Source organism: Indicator indicator, chromosome 15 (assembly GCF_027791375.1).
Source record: "Indicator indicator isolate 239-I01 chromosome 15, UM_Iind_1.1, whole genome shotgun sequence".
Taxonomy (NCBI): Eukaryota; Metazoa; Chordata; class Aves; order Piciformes; family Indicatoridae; genus Indicator; species Indicator indicator.
Window position 1 is genome coordinate 6,003,808 of NC_072024.1, and position 17,904 is coordinate 6,021,711.

At 43.9% G+C, this 17,904-nt stretch overlaps 1 protein-coding gene across 3 annotated transcripts in view; it reads right to left on the reverse strand.

Annotated features, from left to right (window-relative positions):
- Positions 1-16,191, reverse strand: part of MITF (melanocyte inducing transcription factor) — a 105,765-nt gene extending 89,574 nt beyond the window's left edge. For all 3 annotated transcript variants that reach the window (XM_054387524.1, XM_054387522.1, XM_054387523.1), the window contains exon 1: positions 16,088-16,191. In XM_054387524.1, coding sequence (XP_054243499.1) covers positions 16,088-16,191 — 104 coding nt within the window. The remainder of the gene's footprint in view (positions 1-16,087) is intronic.
- Between the last annotated feature and the right edge of the window lie 1,713 nt (positions 16,192-17,904).

Consider the following 17,904-nt stretch of genomic DNA (forward strand, 5'->3'; position numbering starts at 1 on the left):
AGCTCTCGCTGCAGGTAGAACAAGTAGAGGCAAAAAGTACCAGCAAGATCTGCCCATATCCAGAACTCACATGATATTAATTTTGTCACTAAGGCACCAAACACCTAATTAAGCCTCACAGCACCTCAAGGTGCAGATACTGCTGCACCCTGTTTACCATTCACTTCCATTTACATGACAAAATCCCAGGACTGCATAAATGCAGATATTAACTTCATCCATAAACTTAAATTAAGAAAGACCATTGAGTCTACTGGGTCCTCAGGGTTTTTTTAGTTTCTAGATGGCAATAAGCAATCAAGTTTCTTTCCCAAAAAGAGCTACTCTGGGGAAGCACCCTTAACTTTCTGCTTATTTCTCAATAGTTACTGGAAATGAAACAGGAACAGTCTGCAGCAGTAAACATGGTTTGCTTCCTATACTTGCTGTTCTGCTATTGCCAGTCAACTCCAGTTACTCTAACACTTTAGAGCTTGACACTACAGATAAATGAATGCAGCCTCAGAAAATACAAACTGGAGTCTGTGTAGTCAACACATGTTCATCTCTATGTTTGGTACCAAGTGAATCAAGTGAGACTGCTACAGCATGGCATAGCACTGTGCTCTTTCTTGCTATTGTCAGTGTTGTATGCAATTGCTACACTTTTTTATCCTGGAAGGCACCTCTGAAGTAAACTTTTCCAGTAATCCCAGTAAACTTACTTTATGCTAAAGAACATGTTCTGTAAGATCTCCAGTTTGTTGGCCCTTGAAGCTGCCAAGAGTCACCTACAGAAGACTGCAGTCCTTGACAACTGCATGATGCAGGACAGCTAAGGCAAGACCAGTCCCGACTAAAGCTTAGATACTCCATTCCATGTGGAATGATTTAATGTAGCTTGGCAGAAGCATACCATACACTGCCCCAGCAAGCAGGGACACAGGTTACAAAAAGGCTCATGTGCAGCACTCTGAGGAACTGCTTCTACAATTACCCCAGCATGAAATGGCCAAAGTTCATGTTTACTGTTTTAGAAGTAATTTTGACTTTGGTGTATGAATTCATAGCAGGCAAGTTAGAGCTGGTGCATCAAAGAACAGGAGTATTTTAGTCAACAGTCTTGTGGAATTATTATACATGTGAAACAGCCCAGATAACATCGTGAACAACAAACATCTATCAAATGCTTTGCACGAACAACACCAAAGTAGAGTTTTGCAGCACTGGACACAACTTCTGCACTGAAGCTGAACTGCTTATTAAATGAAACATTATGTTATAGGGTGCTTCATATCCACCCACTATGGGGAATGACAGGGCAAAAAAACAGCTTGTGTCAAAGAAGACTGAATCAAAACAAAGGCCTTGTGGCCTTTGAGGCAAGACTAAAAAGGGTGCAGAAGTTTTGCCCACCAAGTCTTTACCTATGCTTGCACAATTGCAAGAGTTTAGATAAGAAATGCATTCCCTTGCCTTAGAAAAGCAAAGCTGCAGGACTGCAATTCTGGGAGGAGGTGTGTGGCCTCCTGCATACTTCATCTTGTGCACACCATTGTCATTAAAACCAGTTGATGTATGAGTAACACAGGACTCAAAAAAAAAAAGAAAAAAAAAAAAACAACACCAAAACACAAAACCAAAACCACCACAAATAAAGCCCCACAGTTCTTTACTGTGAGGATCATCAATACTTACACAGGTCACCCAGAGAAGTTGTGGAGTCTGTCTTTGTTGATACTCAAAACCTAAAGGGACATGGCTCTGAGCAACCTACTCAACATGATGAGTAACGGAGATGGATGAGATGATCTCCAGAGGTGTCACCTCAATGACTCTGTGATTCTACATAGCCATCGGGAAAAACTTAAGGCTGTTGGAAATAACAGTCTTCCTAACATTCAGAACCTGTCCATGTGACACCCAGTACTGGACTAACAATGCTTTGGCATTGAGAACAACCTAGTTTGGATTCAGAAAGCTGCAGTCAAACAGCTCCTTCAGAAGAGTCATGCAGACACTTGCTATTGCAGTGGGAAAAGACACACACACACACAAGTCGTCAGGGAACTGTTCTTCATGATTTAAACATCTGCATATGTAATTATTCGTCTCTCAAACACCTAAAAACTTCCAGTGCTGAGAACCTGAGCACCTTCCTTCACCTAATTTAAAAAAAAAAAAAAAAACAAAAAAAACCACCACCATGCACAACATGCCAACAACAGAAAAACAACCCACCCAAAGGACAAACAACAAAAAAAACCACAGCACCCAGAAAAAAGGAACCTCTAAGCCAACACTATCAATGGGACATCAGAAACTAAATGGGCAGTTAAGTCTTTCAGGGGAAAAACTTGACTGATAGTGCTCTTCCTCTGTTAAACAGGCTATATTGAAATTCACTTAATTCTTCCTCTCACATTGGAAAGATCATGTATTTATCTTTTTCTAGTAGCCTTTTTTTTACTTTTCTAAGTAGTATTTCAACGAAATTGAAATGTATGTAAAACCACAGTGTCAGGCTCAAAGGCACATCAGATTTAGCAGCCTGCCATATGCTGAATACTCTTATCCCAATCTAACAACCTGTTCAAAGCAGGAACAGAAACTCAAGCACAAATCGTCTTGAGCAGCACAGTTCACATGCTTAAGGTTTGCTGGGTCAGAGTAAAGCACTCCTGTGTTTGTTACAGCCTTAGGGCTACAACAAGTTAAAGCATACAAAACCAAATTGAATTACTTAGAATTATGAAATAAAGAATACATGGCAGCATTTTGGTGAATGGAGGACTGATCAAGGGAGGTCTTTAAACATATGCTTAACTTCAGCTGGTGTTTAAGCCAGATCTTTTTCAAAGAAGCGTCGGCATGAATGCTGGATGCTTTCTTTAGCTTGCAGCCCCCACTAGGCCAAGGATTCCAAGTGCATTAGGGAAGAAACATAAAAGCATATGGCAAGTTCAGGAAGAATGCTTTTGGGAGAGACTATGTATCATTTTAATATGTTGACTACTTCTACAACTTTAAACAAGCTCAACTGGTTTCTAAAATTCCAGGTCATAAACCAGCACAGAAATATCTTCCTGAATTTTACCTCAAGTTCTCATCTTCATCTAACAAGATTCCAGGAAACAGAAGAGAGCCTGTTACCAAAAACTTAGATAAAATTTGATTCAATTATCCAGATGGTTTTCATTCCACAGAAAATACTAAACCAGCAGTTTGCAGAGCAGAGCGTTTTCTAAATACACAAAATAAAGAGAAAACAATACACAAGTGGAAAGCACAAATGCTGAGCCTGGTATATTTTTGTTCCAGCAGAAATGCAATACAAGCAATGCAATCTTGCAGTTCTAGAGCATCTGTCTTTCTGCTGCCAGAGGTGCTCTGCAACTGTGCCAACAAATAAAGCACACAGTTCCTAGTTGGACCATTTTTTTCATCCTATGCTACATGCAGAAAGGAAGAACTGCATTTCATCACATAGCCCCAAAAGCCCAGCATTCCCTATAGCACTACAAGAAGCCAAACAGCACCTACTGAACAACTCATGTACTTTGGATGACTCTGCAAGCAGCCAAATTTAGCATTTCTCTAAAGCACAGCCCTGTAGCTCTTAAATACAAGGGAAACTGTCTTAGATAAAATAGTGATTACAGAATTAGAATTTCAAGAGCTGTGAAAGTCCTCTAAACCCACTGAAAAGAGACAACAAGGATAGATACTGTAATTTTCTGCACTGTGTTATTTAATAAACCTCAAAGCAAAGTTATTAAATCATAGATGGAAAACATCAGATAACTGTATGACAACACCAGAAATCATTCAAATCCTTCACCAACAGGATTAGAAAACTGATCAGAAATATCAGCAAGAGATGAGCCATGGAAAAATATCTCTCTGCAGTTACAGACAGATATTCATGAATCCCTTTTACATGGCACCTCACTAAAACGTTTCATAGCAACAGGGCAGGAGTTATCAGATAACAGGGGATGAGGCTGGTAACCACACAAACCAGTACCATTCCCCAGCTCACAGCACATCTCAAAAATTATGAGAATACAGGCCAGTGAGTAAATGCAGTACCTAAACAAGGGGGAGCTGTAAAAAAAAAAAAAAATCAAATTAAATTAAAATTAGTAAAGCATTTGTTCTTCGATGTTTTTCCTGCAGTACTGCTGGTTTTCCACATCAACCAGGATGGCACAGGCAAAAGTATCACCATGATCTGTTGAACATTGCTCCATAACAACAGCATCCTGATGCTCTCACAGTCCTTCGAGAGCAGGACCTGTCAGCTTCCGTGTGCCTGCCTCTGTGTCTACCTAAAAGAGCTCCACTGCCCAGGGTGCGCAGGAGGAGCTCTGAATATGAAAATGGTGGCATGACCAGCTGAGACCACATCTACCATCAGAGGTGCCCCAGGTTGCAGCTCACTGCAAGAGCCACCCTTTTTCACCACACTCCTTTCCCTGCTACGCAGCGCGCAACACTTGGCACAGCAGAACGGCATTCGGGAACACAAGATCATCGGACCTGTTCCTCTGCAGGTCTATTTATAGACTCAAGTGGTGCTGCAAGGCAAAAGGCCAAATGATCAAGAGTTTCAAAGAGCAAGTCCCTAAAAATCCCACCTGAGGTCCAAGAACGTACACACCCCCAAGATCATGCAAGAGATCACTGCAGACCCCAAGGAGGGAAATTTTGTGTTCTGGAGATCATGGCACCCCAGCACAACTCTTACAAGCACTGTCATTAAAAAGGCCAAGTGAGGGATAATTAATAGTCTCCTCCACAAAGAAGGACTCTTTTGGAAAGACAGTAATTACTGCCTACTCCAAGGCATCTCTCTCAGAAAGCAGGAGGCTGCCATGAAAGCAGGGTGGCCAATTCCTTTAGGAAACACCAAAGAGACTTGCCCCAGTTCCGCAAACGTGTAGCAGCAGGACCAGGCCCCTTTCAGCCAGCAGGAGCAGCTCCACCACCTTCAGGATGCTCCTAACAGACAGATCAGTTTCATGCTTTTCTGCCTTACTCAACACTTAAAAAGCCAAAAGTTCTTGCTGGCCCACAGCATCTCCAGGGCTAACAGCTGCTACAGCACAGCTTTGAACAGTAAATAGCAAAAGCTGTATTAGCTGGGAACCAAATTATCACTTGCAGAATAGTTTTGCAATTAGATTGAAACTATAAACTGTGCAACAAGCTAAATCAAAAAACCAACTCTGTGATCAAGATTATTTCTTCTTCTTCCTTACTAATTCTTTGTAACTCACTTCTGCACAGATTCAGGCCTCTCTTGCTGTACCATGAATTTCACATTCCTGGGTGCTGTTAAGAAACAACATACTTATCTTCATTCTTAATATCTACCTTTGCCTGACACCTTCTCCTTACAGTCACCGAGAGGCCCTTCAGCCATCACTACCATCAGATTGTCCATACCACCCTATGACTTCCTTGTCTTCCCTTCCTGCAACAATTCAAGAACCTCCTGTTCCCATAACCCGAAAGATGTTCTTCTCTTTGTCCAACTATCTGTGCTCCAAATATCACCACTTGTATTTCAAGTAGGTCTCCATATTTCATGCTGAGACCTCAACTACAGGGATTTGGACAACTACCTTGGAAACAGATGGGAGCCAAAAACGATCTAATTTTTGAGCACATCTTCCTTGCCTCCTGGTAGAGCTGTTCCCCTTTGTACAAATATCGATTTTCTGAAGCAGAGTGAGAACCATTCCAAGTAAATGCTCACTTGCTTGTGTTACACCAAGCCACCCCAGCCCTTACCAGTTCAATAAATACCACACAAGGCAAAACAGACTAGCTTCTGCAAAAGAGGTACCTCAAAAAAAGCCTATGATTTAATGCTTCAGGCACTCCAAGGGGTGGTAGATGGGTTCAGTCCCATGTTTTGAGTCACAGACAGGACTGGAACTCAAGACTTCTGCGTCCCAAGTGGGTAAAGCTAGTGTAGGAGGATGGCGTACTACCTGCTCTCTCATCTTTGTAAGAGCAGACCTACCTTTGGCATGTCAGCTCAAGAAAGGTTTATCAACAGTTCACCTAGACCAAACCTTCAAGGGACAGTGCTCAACATCAGCACCATCCTCTTTACACCCTTCACTGCCTGACTCAGGCAATCCCCAACTCCACATGCTGGTTTTCACAAGCCTTCTTTGAAGCCACCTTTCCCCCATGTGTTCTGTAAAGAACCCAGATACCTACCTCATGGGGTTTTAAATTCCACTAGGCAGCAGAACACATAAAAATGAGATGATGCAACACTAAACCAAAGTTCCCCTTATGATATAGCCCTAGGTGCCCAACAGGATGTGACAGGTGGACAGGCAGGCGAGCTGAGCAGGAGGATGAGGTCATGAAATGAGCAGTTGCACAGCATACCACTAATCTTAAATTCCAAACTCATTATGCACAAGCATAACAAACAAAGGAGCAGCTTAACAGATTTACAATGTGCCTTCTCCAAGGGTGGAACAATTATTTATCAGATAGCAACCTTCATGTTACAACAGCAATAAATAAATAAATGATCCCAGCAACCCTTCTGAGCCATGCCTATGGCTTCTCTAGACATACTGACATCTGGAGCATTGCCTTCAGCATGGCTGAGCTCAGGTAGAATTGTAAATATTTGGTACAAATAAAATAAATCTTGCTAGATTGAGCAGAAACCCAAACATAGTAGTTAATGGCATCCCAGGGGACCCACTGCAAGAGCCCCACGCTCCCCTGAACTCCTTCCAGCTTCCAATGAACAGCCCATAGGAGGCTTCCCACTTTGCTTTTCTGTAAGATCATTCCCTCCACATTCACACATCTCAGTATCATTCTGATTTCATTCCCTCAAGTTGCAACTGTTATTTATTCAGGACTGTGGTGGTTTGAAACTGTCTTTTTAATTTTTCCTTGCAAAGTTCAGAACAGAGAAAGTGAAAGAATGTAAATAAGTCACTATTGGGTGTAAGAAAGCAAAATAACGATTGTTCTAAACACTTCCATTGGCTAGATAGAAATGTTTAAGAACTATTACCCAAAACAAAGTAGGCACTCTGCACATTCTGCGTTCGGCAGTGGGGGCAGTTGCTGGGCTGTCTGGCTGCTGTTTCTTCTTCTCTTCTGGCTGAAGATAACACGTACTGACCTTGGCAGCTAAGTTAACAACTTTCTGCTCTAACTAAACTCTGCTTCTCTGTCCAGGGGGGTCTGGGGGGGAAGCTCCTGGGAGAGGGAGGCCCCTTTGGGAGGGTCCCCTTGGGGGGAAGCAAAGGGAGATCGGTTGTGCTTTTTCTGTTGATTGTATATATTTGTAAATGTTGTGAATTTTGTATATTTGTACATATTCATTGCATTTCATTGTAGATTTTAGACTCTGCTTGTAAATACAGCTTTTCATTTGCTTCCAGACTGAGCTAGCCTGGTTATTGTTGGTGGGGGGGAATTTCAGCTCACACCGACACAAGGACGAAATCCACCAACATTATAAAAAGGGTTTGTACCTCCGTATTCCTAGTTTGGCTTTACAGCTGCACATTACCATGCAGGGACACATCCAGAAAAGGTATTTCCAAATCAAGCTATATTTTATACAAATCTTCTCCTCCTTTATTTAGGTAAAGCCCAAAGAATCCTGAACACAAAATAGTAAATGTGCTCCTTGTCTCCATTGTCTAAAGCACACTTCATGTGGACTATTTCAGTTGTTCCCACTTCTTGTTACTTTTCTCAGGTCTCCAGACCCCACAGTCCCTGCCCTACAAAGTTTCTACCACACACAGAGCAGTTTGTAGTCACAGAATGTGAAGACAAGAAACCATGTCTCAGCATCCCAGGGTTAACAGGCAAGCTTTGACAACACAGTGCCTGTTACTGGTGCAATGCTTTAAACACAATAAACTCGACAAGCTTCCAGCACCTAAAGATCTCAATGATCAACATCTTTCCAGGCATCTAAAACATTAATTTTCACCACATAAAGTCATTTTCTCTCAGGATTAATTACAAATAATTTATTTTACATAACCCTAGGCCAAACCAGGCACATAATCCTTGCACACAGACAAATGAAGCTTGCCTTTATAGGTTTGAACAGATGCAAACCTCCTTCCTACTCCCTGCAACATCAGCAGTCTCTTCACCAGCAGTTTCACAGGGCAGTCTGTGAAGACCAGACACCCCAGCATGCTCCACCCAGCCTAAGCAGCAAGTTCAGGTGGGTTCAGGTCGCTACTCAAAAGAGTGGCACAAACCAAAGCACAACATACCTGTGAAAGTAGATCACCAGTTTTTGGGAAGCATTTAAAGATGAATCCAGTTCTTCCAAGAGATGGCAACTGCTGCATCATCTCAAATACGACAGTTTCCCTTAGCCAAAATATCCCTCCAGACTGCAGGACTGGGCTCCAGGTGTCTGACCCTGTACCTGTGCTATTCTACAGTAAAAGGGTCTGAAAAAACACTGTGTGTTTGTTCTGGATGCTCATTTTTCCAAGTAATAGAGAATTCAAGAACTCCACATCTGCAAATGTATGTCTGCCTACACTGTAAAGGAATAATACTCATGAGAACCCATTAAAAAAAAAAAAAAAACCAACAAAAAAGCTTGTTTACTGTTAAGAGCCTGTTAATTACAACATTAAAATACTAACCTGAACCCTACATTAAACTGGCATTCTGTTTTTACATAGCAGTACACGTAACAATCATCACAGCAAGCAGCTCTGCTGGCTCATGCTGGAAGAAGTAATTATATATCACAGCAACACATTTTTACCCTTCAACCTGCCAGTCCAGTCCATGCAGCAGCTGCAAGCAGCAGGTCAGGGCAGGGGGAGCCTACAGAGAGTTTCTACATGATCACTTACCACCAAAGGCCAAAAAAAAAAAAAGAAAAAAAAGCTATAAACCACCAGCCCCTGGCTTGCATGTTTGACAGAAAGTTGCTAACACAAACATTACAGCAGCAGAGATGTTACCAGAAAATTTGAGCTTGATGCAAAGGCACTATTAGTGGTTACAGTATTAGCTAGCAGTTGTACTGCAAGCCTTCCTTATTAGATTTCACCAGGTTTGTGCTTGTACCAGCAATACCCAGACCATCCTCTTTCACTTGGACACTCCTAAGTTCTCTTTGAAATGCTTATTTTCAGGTGAAGCCCGTAGACATCAATGAATGGGGCCTATTCAAGCAGCAAACTGAAATTCTGGCCAAAGACACAGAGAGAGCATGCCCTTTAAAGGGCATCCCCAAATTGCTAGCATCCATCCACAGGAAGCAGACGTTTGTCATGTCTAACAACGAAAACTGCATGTAACTTCTGCCTTGGAGATGGGCTGGAAGACAGGCTGAGCTGTTACAGTTTTTGGTTCCAGTGAACCTAAATATTTCAATCTTGACACTTAAAGCAGCATAAGCTTTTTTACAGCTGTTGCAGATAAAGTAGTGGCATTGTTATATTATGAATATGCAACAATATTCCTTTTCCTGTGCTGTTCTTCCCCAGTATGAAACGAATTACAAAGCTACATGCAAGTCATTGGTTATCTTCTTACTGTTCTAGCTGCAGGAATTATTAAAAATAAACAAATACACAGTTTTAGTGTAATTATAGGGATGCATTAGTTAACTGTTCAGTAAAATCTGCCATGCCGTGCTGCTTAATCATGTTTTCTTTGTTGCAGCAAAAATAATACTAAAAAGACAGTGAATTTCACCAGATAAAAATGTTATAACCGATGTATTTCAAAAACTTTTCAAATCCAAAATACAACAAGATAGACAATAATGGCCAAGAGCCTCACCAGCTTAAAGGAAGTTGGACTTTCATTTTGGTCTCAACACTGGAACAGAGATCGTTCTCAGAAGACAAATAACAGACAACAGACAATTCCCATTTTTAGCAGCAAAGTAAACAGAAGATTACTCCTTCTGTTCCATTTTCAAAGCCTTAAAGTGTGTGGCTTTGGAAAGCAAGCCTAGAAATAGGAGGACAGAACATTAAGTGTCAAAACAGGTTTCTCCTCTACCCTCATTTTTAAGCAGCTGTACAGATTTCTTCTCATTAAACTTTTAATCATAGATCATGGTAAGAGGCTGAATTTGTTTATGAAACTGCACATCTGCAAACCTCTTCTGTTTTCATTTCCAGATTCTGACCAAATAGTACAGCAGAAATTAGCATACTGCCTACTGCTGTGCTGGAAAGGACCTCTGGTACATCACCCTAAGTGCCAAATGAAAACATACACAGTGCAGCTCCATACCGACTTCTTAATGACAGCTGGTAGGTTCACAGCAGCCCCAAAATTTTGGTCCAGAGGCTTGTGAAATTACCTGCATTACACATGGGAATAATGAGAAGTGTGAGGGGCACCCCAGCTTTCCATGAGCAGGGCTGCAATTGTTTGTTTTCGGCCATTTAAGAGGCAGAAGAAACATTGATTCAAATTATCACCTGGATTCCGTAAATCGATACTAGCCAGCTCAGGAAGCTTCCTGCTCTCCAGGAAGGTATGGATTTATTTCATGCAAAGTGCATGTGTACTTACAACTAATACAGCCACCAATCCAAAAAATAAAAAGAAAATACATGTGCATGCTAAGAGGTACATAGTCAGTGCAGTCAGCTCAAAATATCTGTGCACTCTCTGATCAGCCTGGCAGCCGAACAAAATCCTCCCTAGGGAAGCAGGCTAGGGGAGCAAAAAGGTGATGTTCAGTAGCTTGTATCAAAGCAAATGCTGAACTGATTTTCATGGGCTATTTCTGTTTCCTTGCTAAATAGCAAAGGCCTACTGCAAATAACAGAGTCAGAGATACACAGAAGAGAAAAGGTCAGCGAAGATCTCTTGCCATGGAAAATGCTCTGCTGCAGACAGGGAGCAGCACCCGCTCCCAGTGCAAAGGAACTGAAACACCACTTATTGCCTCCACATGTTTATACAACAGACACTCCAACTGCAGCCTTTCCTTTTAAGACTGTTTGCAAAAATAAAAAAGTACTAAAAGCTGTGGCAAGGGTTTCCTTCCCAGTCAAGTGAATTTGAGGTGCAGAATAAACATGGAATTATTGACTCACTCACAAAAATGTTACCAGATATTTCAAACAGACATACTTTTGGTTTAACTCTACTCCCACTGCCATTGGTTAAGCCTTCTATCATTGACTTCAGTCAGGGCTAGCCTACATAGCACTTTCAACTCAGCTATTATTACCTTTTAGTTTAAAATATGTAATGTTCCTCTGTAACAGACGGAAAAATATTTCAGGAACTTTTTAAATCTGTTCCTCCAAGATACATTTTCATTTTTTTTAAAACACCCTGAGATGCGGTTCCTGGATGCAAGCACATGTGACCTGTTCTAAATAAAGGATATTTTCCACTTCTTGCACAACTGGAACAGATATAAGCAGTAGCTTGAGCAAACTGCATTGCAGAACCCAACCAGAATATAAAACACTTGAATAAGATCCATAAATAGCAGTAATATGAAAAGACTACCTCCAATAAGGCACAAACTCAATGTTGAGAAGCCTAATGTAATCAAGTTCGAATTTAATCACGCTGCAAAGTTCATTTACAAAATTAAATTTGATCATCTGCAGACTAAGGCACTTTAGAAAAGTCCTCTTAGGCTCCAAAGGAAGTACACAGTTCAAAAATGTGTGTCTCTGATGAAATTAATAGTTCCTCAACAAACACTGTGTATTAAAAGGGATGTTTTAACTAAATCAAGACTTGTTTAGTAGAGCACCAGAAGAGGAAGAAAGGAGGAATCCTTTGCAGAGGATCCTAACTGGAAAGAGATAAGGTACTAGCCCAGGTAAGTAAAATATTGAGAGTTTACATTAAAAAAAAAAAAGACATTTGGATACCAGGAATGATGAGAATTTTACAAGACCATCACAGCTTCAATAATGACAGACTCTACATCTCAATGCTATTGCTCATAAAGCAAGAATAAGCTTCCAAAAAAATACTCTCACGTAACTCAAAAGCATTTCATAGTAATTTATTCCACCAAAAATACTTCAGTAACTGCATCATTCAGGTGCTTTTTAAACCTGTCCGAAAATAAATAAACTGGGAAAGGGCAACAGAAAATAGCACAATAGCAAAGAATTACCTACAGCAACACGGTTTTATTATGAGCAAGGCAGCAAATTACAGTAACTGCCAATAACCTGCTGGCACTTACTGGGTCGCACATAACATCCAAATGGACACAAATTACAGAGAACCAAAAAACAGAGAAGAAGCAATTGAATATAACCCCTTTTTTTTGCTGCATTTGGCACTTCTGGGTTAGTTCAGACCACCCTGTGCAAAGGCAGACTGTGAAGTCATTACTTACAGATACCAGCTTGATATCCAAAACATTCTTTATAACATTTGACTTAATAAAGCAATCAGTAGTATCACAAACTGAAGTTAAGCCTACAGTGCCCTGATGACTCCATGCAGACACATCAGGATGTGTGTTTACTTTTGGTAGCAACTGACTATTTTCTTCAACTGATTGCCTGAAAATAAAACTCCCATCAATTTTATTGTGCACTGCTTGTATCAGAAAAGAAATCTTACTTGTTCATTATACACATACATATGTAAATGTAGGCACTTATAAATTAAAACTATTATCCTCAGAAATATGGCAGGAGAGGAATGAATTATGAAGGGGGGGAGGGAGGGGAAATAAATCTCATTGTCTTACTGGCAAATCACAGAGCCCAGTTTCCTCCCACAGTGAAAAATGGCTCTGGAGAAACCAAAGCAACCGAAACATCTTCTCAGTTTTCAAAGATATTCAACCACAGCAAATTCCAGAGAACCAGAAAACATAGCCAGCACTCTACACAAGAAGCTAACTTCTCATGAGTCTGAGGAGTTTAGGAAATACAGATGGAATTGATGTATCTCAGCCCCATGTACTCTCTCCACTCACTGTGATTAAAGCTTTTTGCTGGGCTTACATTTTTCCTTGGCCTCTAACATTCAGCTGTGGCTTGGCCTCAGTTAGTACAGTATTTACTGCAAAAACCTTTTATTATCAGACCCCTTGTGGCTTTGAATTCAGACGAATTATGAAATACGGATGGAGTAACTGCAAGAGCACAGTGAAGAGGAGAAATCTTTTAACTGGATGCTTGTTTTCTGGAATACGACAATCTGCGAGGAAGAAAATAGGAGAGTTTTACTGAGTCAGGACCATAATACAGGCAGGATCGAGTTAAACCAGGCAACAAAAAAAGTTTCCTCTTGGTTCAGAGCAGTGGTATTCTTACATATTTCTGAGCTGGATGGCTTTGTTTATATACTCACAATTTCAGCTGCTATGACTAAGCCAAGGACGCTTCTCACCTCTTCTGGTTTAAAGACAATCACAGAAAGCCCTGAATGTTGCTAGAAAATCAGCAGTTCCCACCAGGGAAAGGAGTAGATTGCTATTTAGACTCATCTCCTAACATCAGCTATTGCCTCTGGTTTGCCAGCTCCTCAGGCACCTTTCCAGGCAGGGCTGCAAAGAAAATGGCAGGAAAGCTATTCCCATGGCCACAGTCCCACTGCTACACCACGCTGACCTGGTGCTACTCCATTGACTGCTGTGCAATTACTCCTGATTTACATCCACAAGAGAAAGCAGCAGGGTGATGTTGGATACCCTTGATAATCATCTGTCAGACTGGTTTGGGGCCTGAGCAAAGCTGAAGGACTACAGAAGTCCTCTTAGATTACAATCTGCACATCATAAAGCAAACAGGTTTGTGAGCAACTTTTGCCTCCTGTTATCATCAAGTTTTATCAGCCTGGCTCCAGGGACAGGTTTATGCAGACCTGGCAGGGGTCCCGGCTTCTTTGCCTCTTCATCTCCCACAAAACCAGGAAGACAGATGAGACTTTACCTCAAGGTAAGAGCTGTATGTGAGCTAAGCAGGCTCTGCACTGAGGTTGACATGTTAGTTTGCTATCTGCCAGGAAAACCATGTAGTCTTATTCCACCCTCAGGGCTCCCTCTTCTTGCATGCACAGGTACGTGTGAAGGGACACAAGGCAGATTGGGGAAAGCTGGTCACTTTTGCTACCCAACAAGCCCTCCTGGAAACATCAGACCACATACTGGCCTGAGGCACCACCAGAATGTCAAGATGACTGACACCGGGATCCCTTTAAATCCGAAGGCTGGGCAGTGCCAGCTCTGCAAGAGTATCAGGTAAGAAAGTACTGGAGCAATTCTGTCTAAGAAGTTTGAAGTGACAACATTCAGAAGATGGCCAAGTAGTCCAGTGCTTGATTCCAGAGTAACATTATTCACTTCCCTAAGAAAAGTAAACATAGGGGATGCTCCCAAAGCACCAAGCCCCAGGAATTAAAAGCAGTTGGGAGCCTCTGTGCAAGGTCAAACGCAGACTTGCTATTGAAATTCTGATGCTGGCCTCATATCTGAAGGCATAGGCACCACACCATTTGAAGACATATCCAAACTGCTGACTACAAAGTGGACAGCCACAAAAGGACAACTCGTGCACACCAGCTAGAACCCACAGCTGCTGCAAATAGGGCTATTTGACAATGGTGCAGTTATCACCACCTATCCCATAACTGCTGCACTCCACTGGTGACACAGACTCTGAGCCCAAAGCCCTGTGGGTCACCCAGCTGCCTCCCTTACAGGTGGAACCCACCACTGTGGATGAACCCATCTTTGCTGTGCTGCCCTCTCTCCCTAGATTGAGTTTGGCTCCTAGCTAACTGCTTGGGCAATGGCAACTACCCCGCACAGTCCAGGAGGGCAGAGGAGTTCTGGCAGCTTTGGTTACCTTAGCTATGTGCACCATTTCTCAGCAACACCGAGCATTCAATGCCAGAGAGTCCTGCCATGAAGACAGGCTGCAGGAGGTGGGTCCTTCATTTACCAGTCCTTGCAAACAGTAGTAGAATTTTCAACAACATCTTTAATGTTTCTTAAACATTCAGAACATGATCAACAATTCATTTGTTTACTCTGGAGTCTGTCTGACAGGCAACACAATCTAAGCTCATTTTAGCACAAGTTTCCTTTAAATATTTACCTTCTCATTCATTTTTCAAACACATACACAGACATAGAGAGAGCATTGTTCAGAACTAAAAACCATGACGATAAAGACAGGGTAACAGTAGACTTGATTACAAACAAGACACTCTTGCAGCAACAACCTTCGATCCAAGTGAGTGCTGCTTAGGAGAGCGTTGTGATGAAATGGAGGGTTCGTTACCGCCAGAGTGCTTTGAATGAAGCAGCAGAGGAGGGAGAAACGTGCCACTGATGACACGGCAGATGCTCAAGGCGTGGGAGCGCGTTTGCTTGACTTCCCCCCCCCCCCCTCAGTACTATGACAGAAAGTTAGTACCGAACACCCCAGAAAGGAGAGAAATCCACACTGTTCTTATTTCCCTTTACAAACCGTATCTATGTGCTGCAGCCGCTCCAGATAAGAACAAAACATGTATCTCGCCGAGAAAATACTCCAGGAAGAAAGTGACGTACCTAGGGAAAAGTTTCCAGTGCCCAAGCACGAACAACTAACAAACCGGCTCGCTAAATCTAAAGAAAAACCCCAAGACACCTTTACACGCCACAAGACCTTGCAACAACTTTGCAGCTTGGCGCTGACCCCACCCGAGTGCCGCCGCACCTGCCCGGCGCGGGGACAGAAGGACGGGCTTCAGTAAGCGGCGGCTCTCACCGGGGGGCAGGTGCCGCCGGTGCCTTGCGTGTTCCGTCCGCCCCCCCCCCGCGAGAAGCCGGCGGGGGCTCCCCCGGCGTGACAACGAGGCCCCGCACGGCCAACAATGCCCTTTACATAACGCGGGCCCGGCCCGCCCTCCCGCCCAACAACGCCGCTATTATGGCAGGAAGCACTAAATGGCCGCCCCGCTGCGCAGGATGCCTCCCCTCAGCGCGGGGGGCGTGTGGGGGTATTTCAGTCTTTACAAACGGCCTGGCTCAGCGCAGGGACCCGCCCCGGCCCCGCAGCGCGGGGGCATCGCGTCCTCCGCCCCGGCGGTGTGGGTCGCCGGCCGCCGCCTGTCCCACCTGCTCTTGAGGGGTTGGCTCTTCAGCTCGTAGTATGTCTTGGGCTCCTCGTGGAACTCCTCGCCCACCTCGAAGTCCGGCACGATCCCCGACTCAGCCTGCATCGTCGCCGCTACGAGAGGGAGAGACGGGAGGTTACCGCCGTGCCCAGCCGAGCCGAGCCTCGCCGCGCCGCCCGCTTTCACACACACCAGCGCCGCCCGCCCCGCCTGGGACTTGTAGTCCGCCCCGGGGCCGGCCCGGCCGCCTCCGCCCGCTGCGCACTACAGTTCCCGCCGAGCCGCGCCGCGAAGGGCCGGGCCGGGCCCGCCGCTGTCAGCCGGGAGCGCGGGGGTGGGGGGAGCCGAGCGCAGCCGAGCAGAGCCGAGCGCAGCCGAGCCGTGCCCGCCACCTGCCGCCCCTTCCCGTTCCTCGGCCCCCGCCCCCCCAGGGCTGACATCACACGGCTCTGACGGCAGGCAGGCGCCAGAGTGACGTCACGCCTGCTCTCGGCTGGACAACGAAGAACTGCGGGGTTCCCTGCAGCCGTGCCCTGTCCAGGACCAGTCCCACCATGGAATCATCACATTGTTTCGGTTGGAAAAGCCCTCTAAGATCATCAGCACCGCTGTGCCCAATAAAGCATGGCCCCAAGTGCCAAGTCCACCCATTTTTTAGCACCTCCAGGGACGGTGACTCCACCACCTCCCTGGGAAGCCTGTTCCTATGCTTGGCCATTCTTTCAGCAAAGATTTTCTTCTTAAATTGTCCAGCGTAAACCTCCACCGGTGCAGCTGGAGGATATCTTCTCTTGTTTCATCACTTGATAGTAGGGAGAAGAGGCCAACCCCCACCTCACTACTACCTCCTTTCAGGAAGTTGTAGGGAGTGAGAAGGTCTCCCCCAAGCCTCCTTTTCTCCAAATTAAACAATCCCAGTTCCCTCAGCTGCTTCTAGTAAGACTTGTTCTTCAAACTCTTTGCCGTGTAGGCAGGGGGGCTTTTCATCACACCCTTGAAAATATCTGGCAAAGAGTCTTGTCAGACTTAGCGGTGGGTGCCCAGCAGTACAACATTCCTGTGCGGCTTCAGGTTCAGGCACTGACCTTGTTAGGAGTTCAGTAGAAGATGAAGATGGGGGTTATCTTAGGCAGAGGAGGATGTGATGGGTTTGAGTGCAAACCACAGAGATTTAGAGGTCATAGAGGTGGGACATTGTTGATAATTTATTTTGCCAGGTACAAAAGTGATGGAGACTCACATCTCAGCACTCTGCACTTTTCAGAGTAAGTTCTCAGCACAATAATCTGTAGCTCTAAGAGGCTTCCTTCAAACTTTGTGTGTCTTTATAAATTGGCAAAAGCTCATAAATGTTGTGAAGAAAGGTGCAGTAAAATTAGATGTATGAGAGCCAGCTGGCTTGCAGTTATTTGCAGCAGAAGTTTTTTAGTATTGCCTCATGTTCCAGATTGTCTCCTGGCAGGATTAGGAAACAAAGAGCAGACAATCTTTGAACACATTTAGGAAGAGCCTCTGCCACACTATGTCTTAGCCACAACAGGCATGAGGTCCCAGGGAGAGCTGAAGCAGGAGGACATGGATGAGCAAGGAAGTTTCAGCATAGGGGGATTCAGGTTGTGTTGAGGATCAGAGATATCCTGTGTCTGCTAAGCCTCTGTGAGTGATGGAGTTAGTCTCTCCTTGAGTTTAAAGATGCTAAGAGTTGATGGTCCCATTCAGTATTTGTTAAATTATTCTGCCTGGCCTTTCTTTTTTCCCTCAGTTTAGGATTTTAGTGCTGCAGGGAGCTGGATTTTGGGAGCATATCTCTATTTCTCA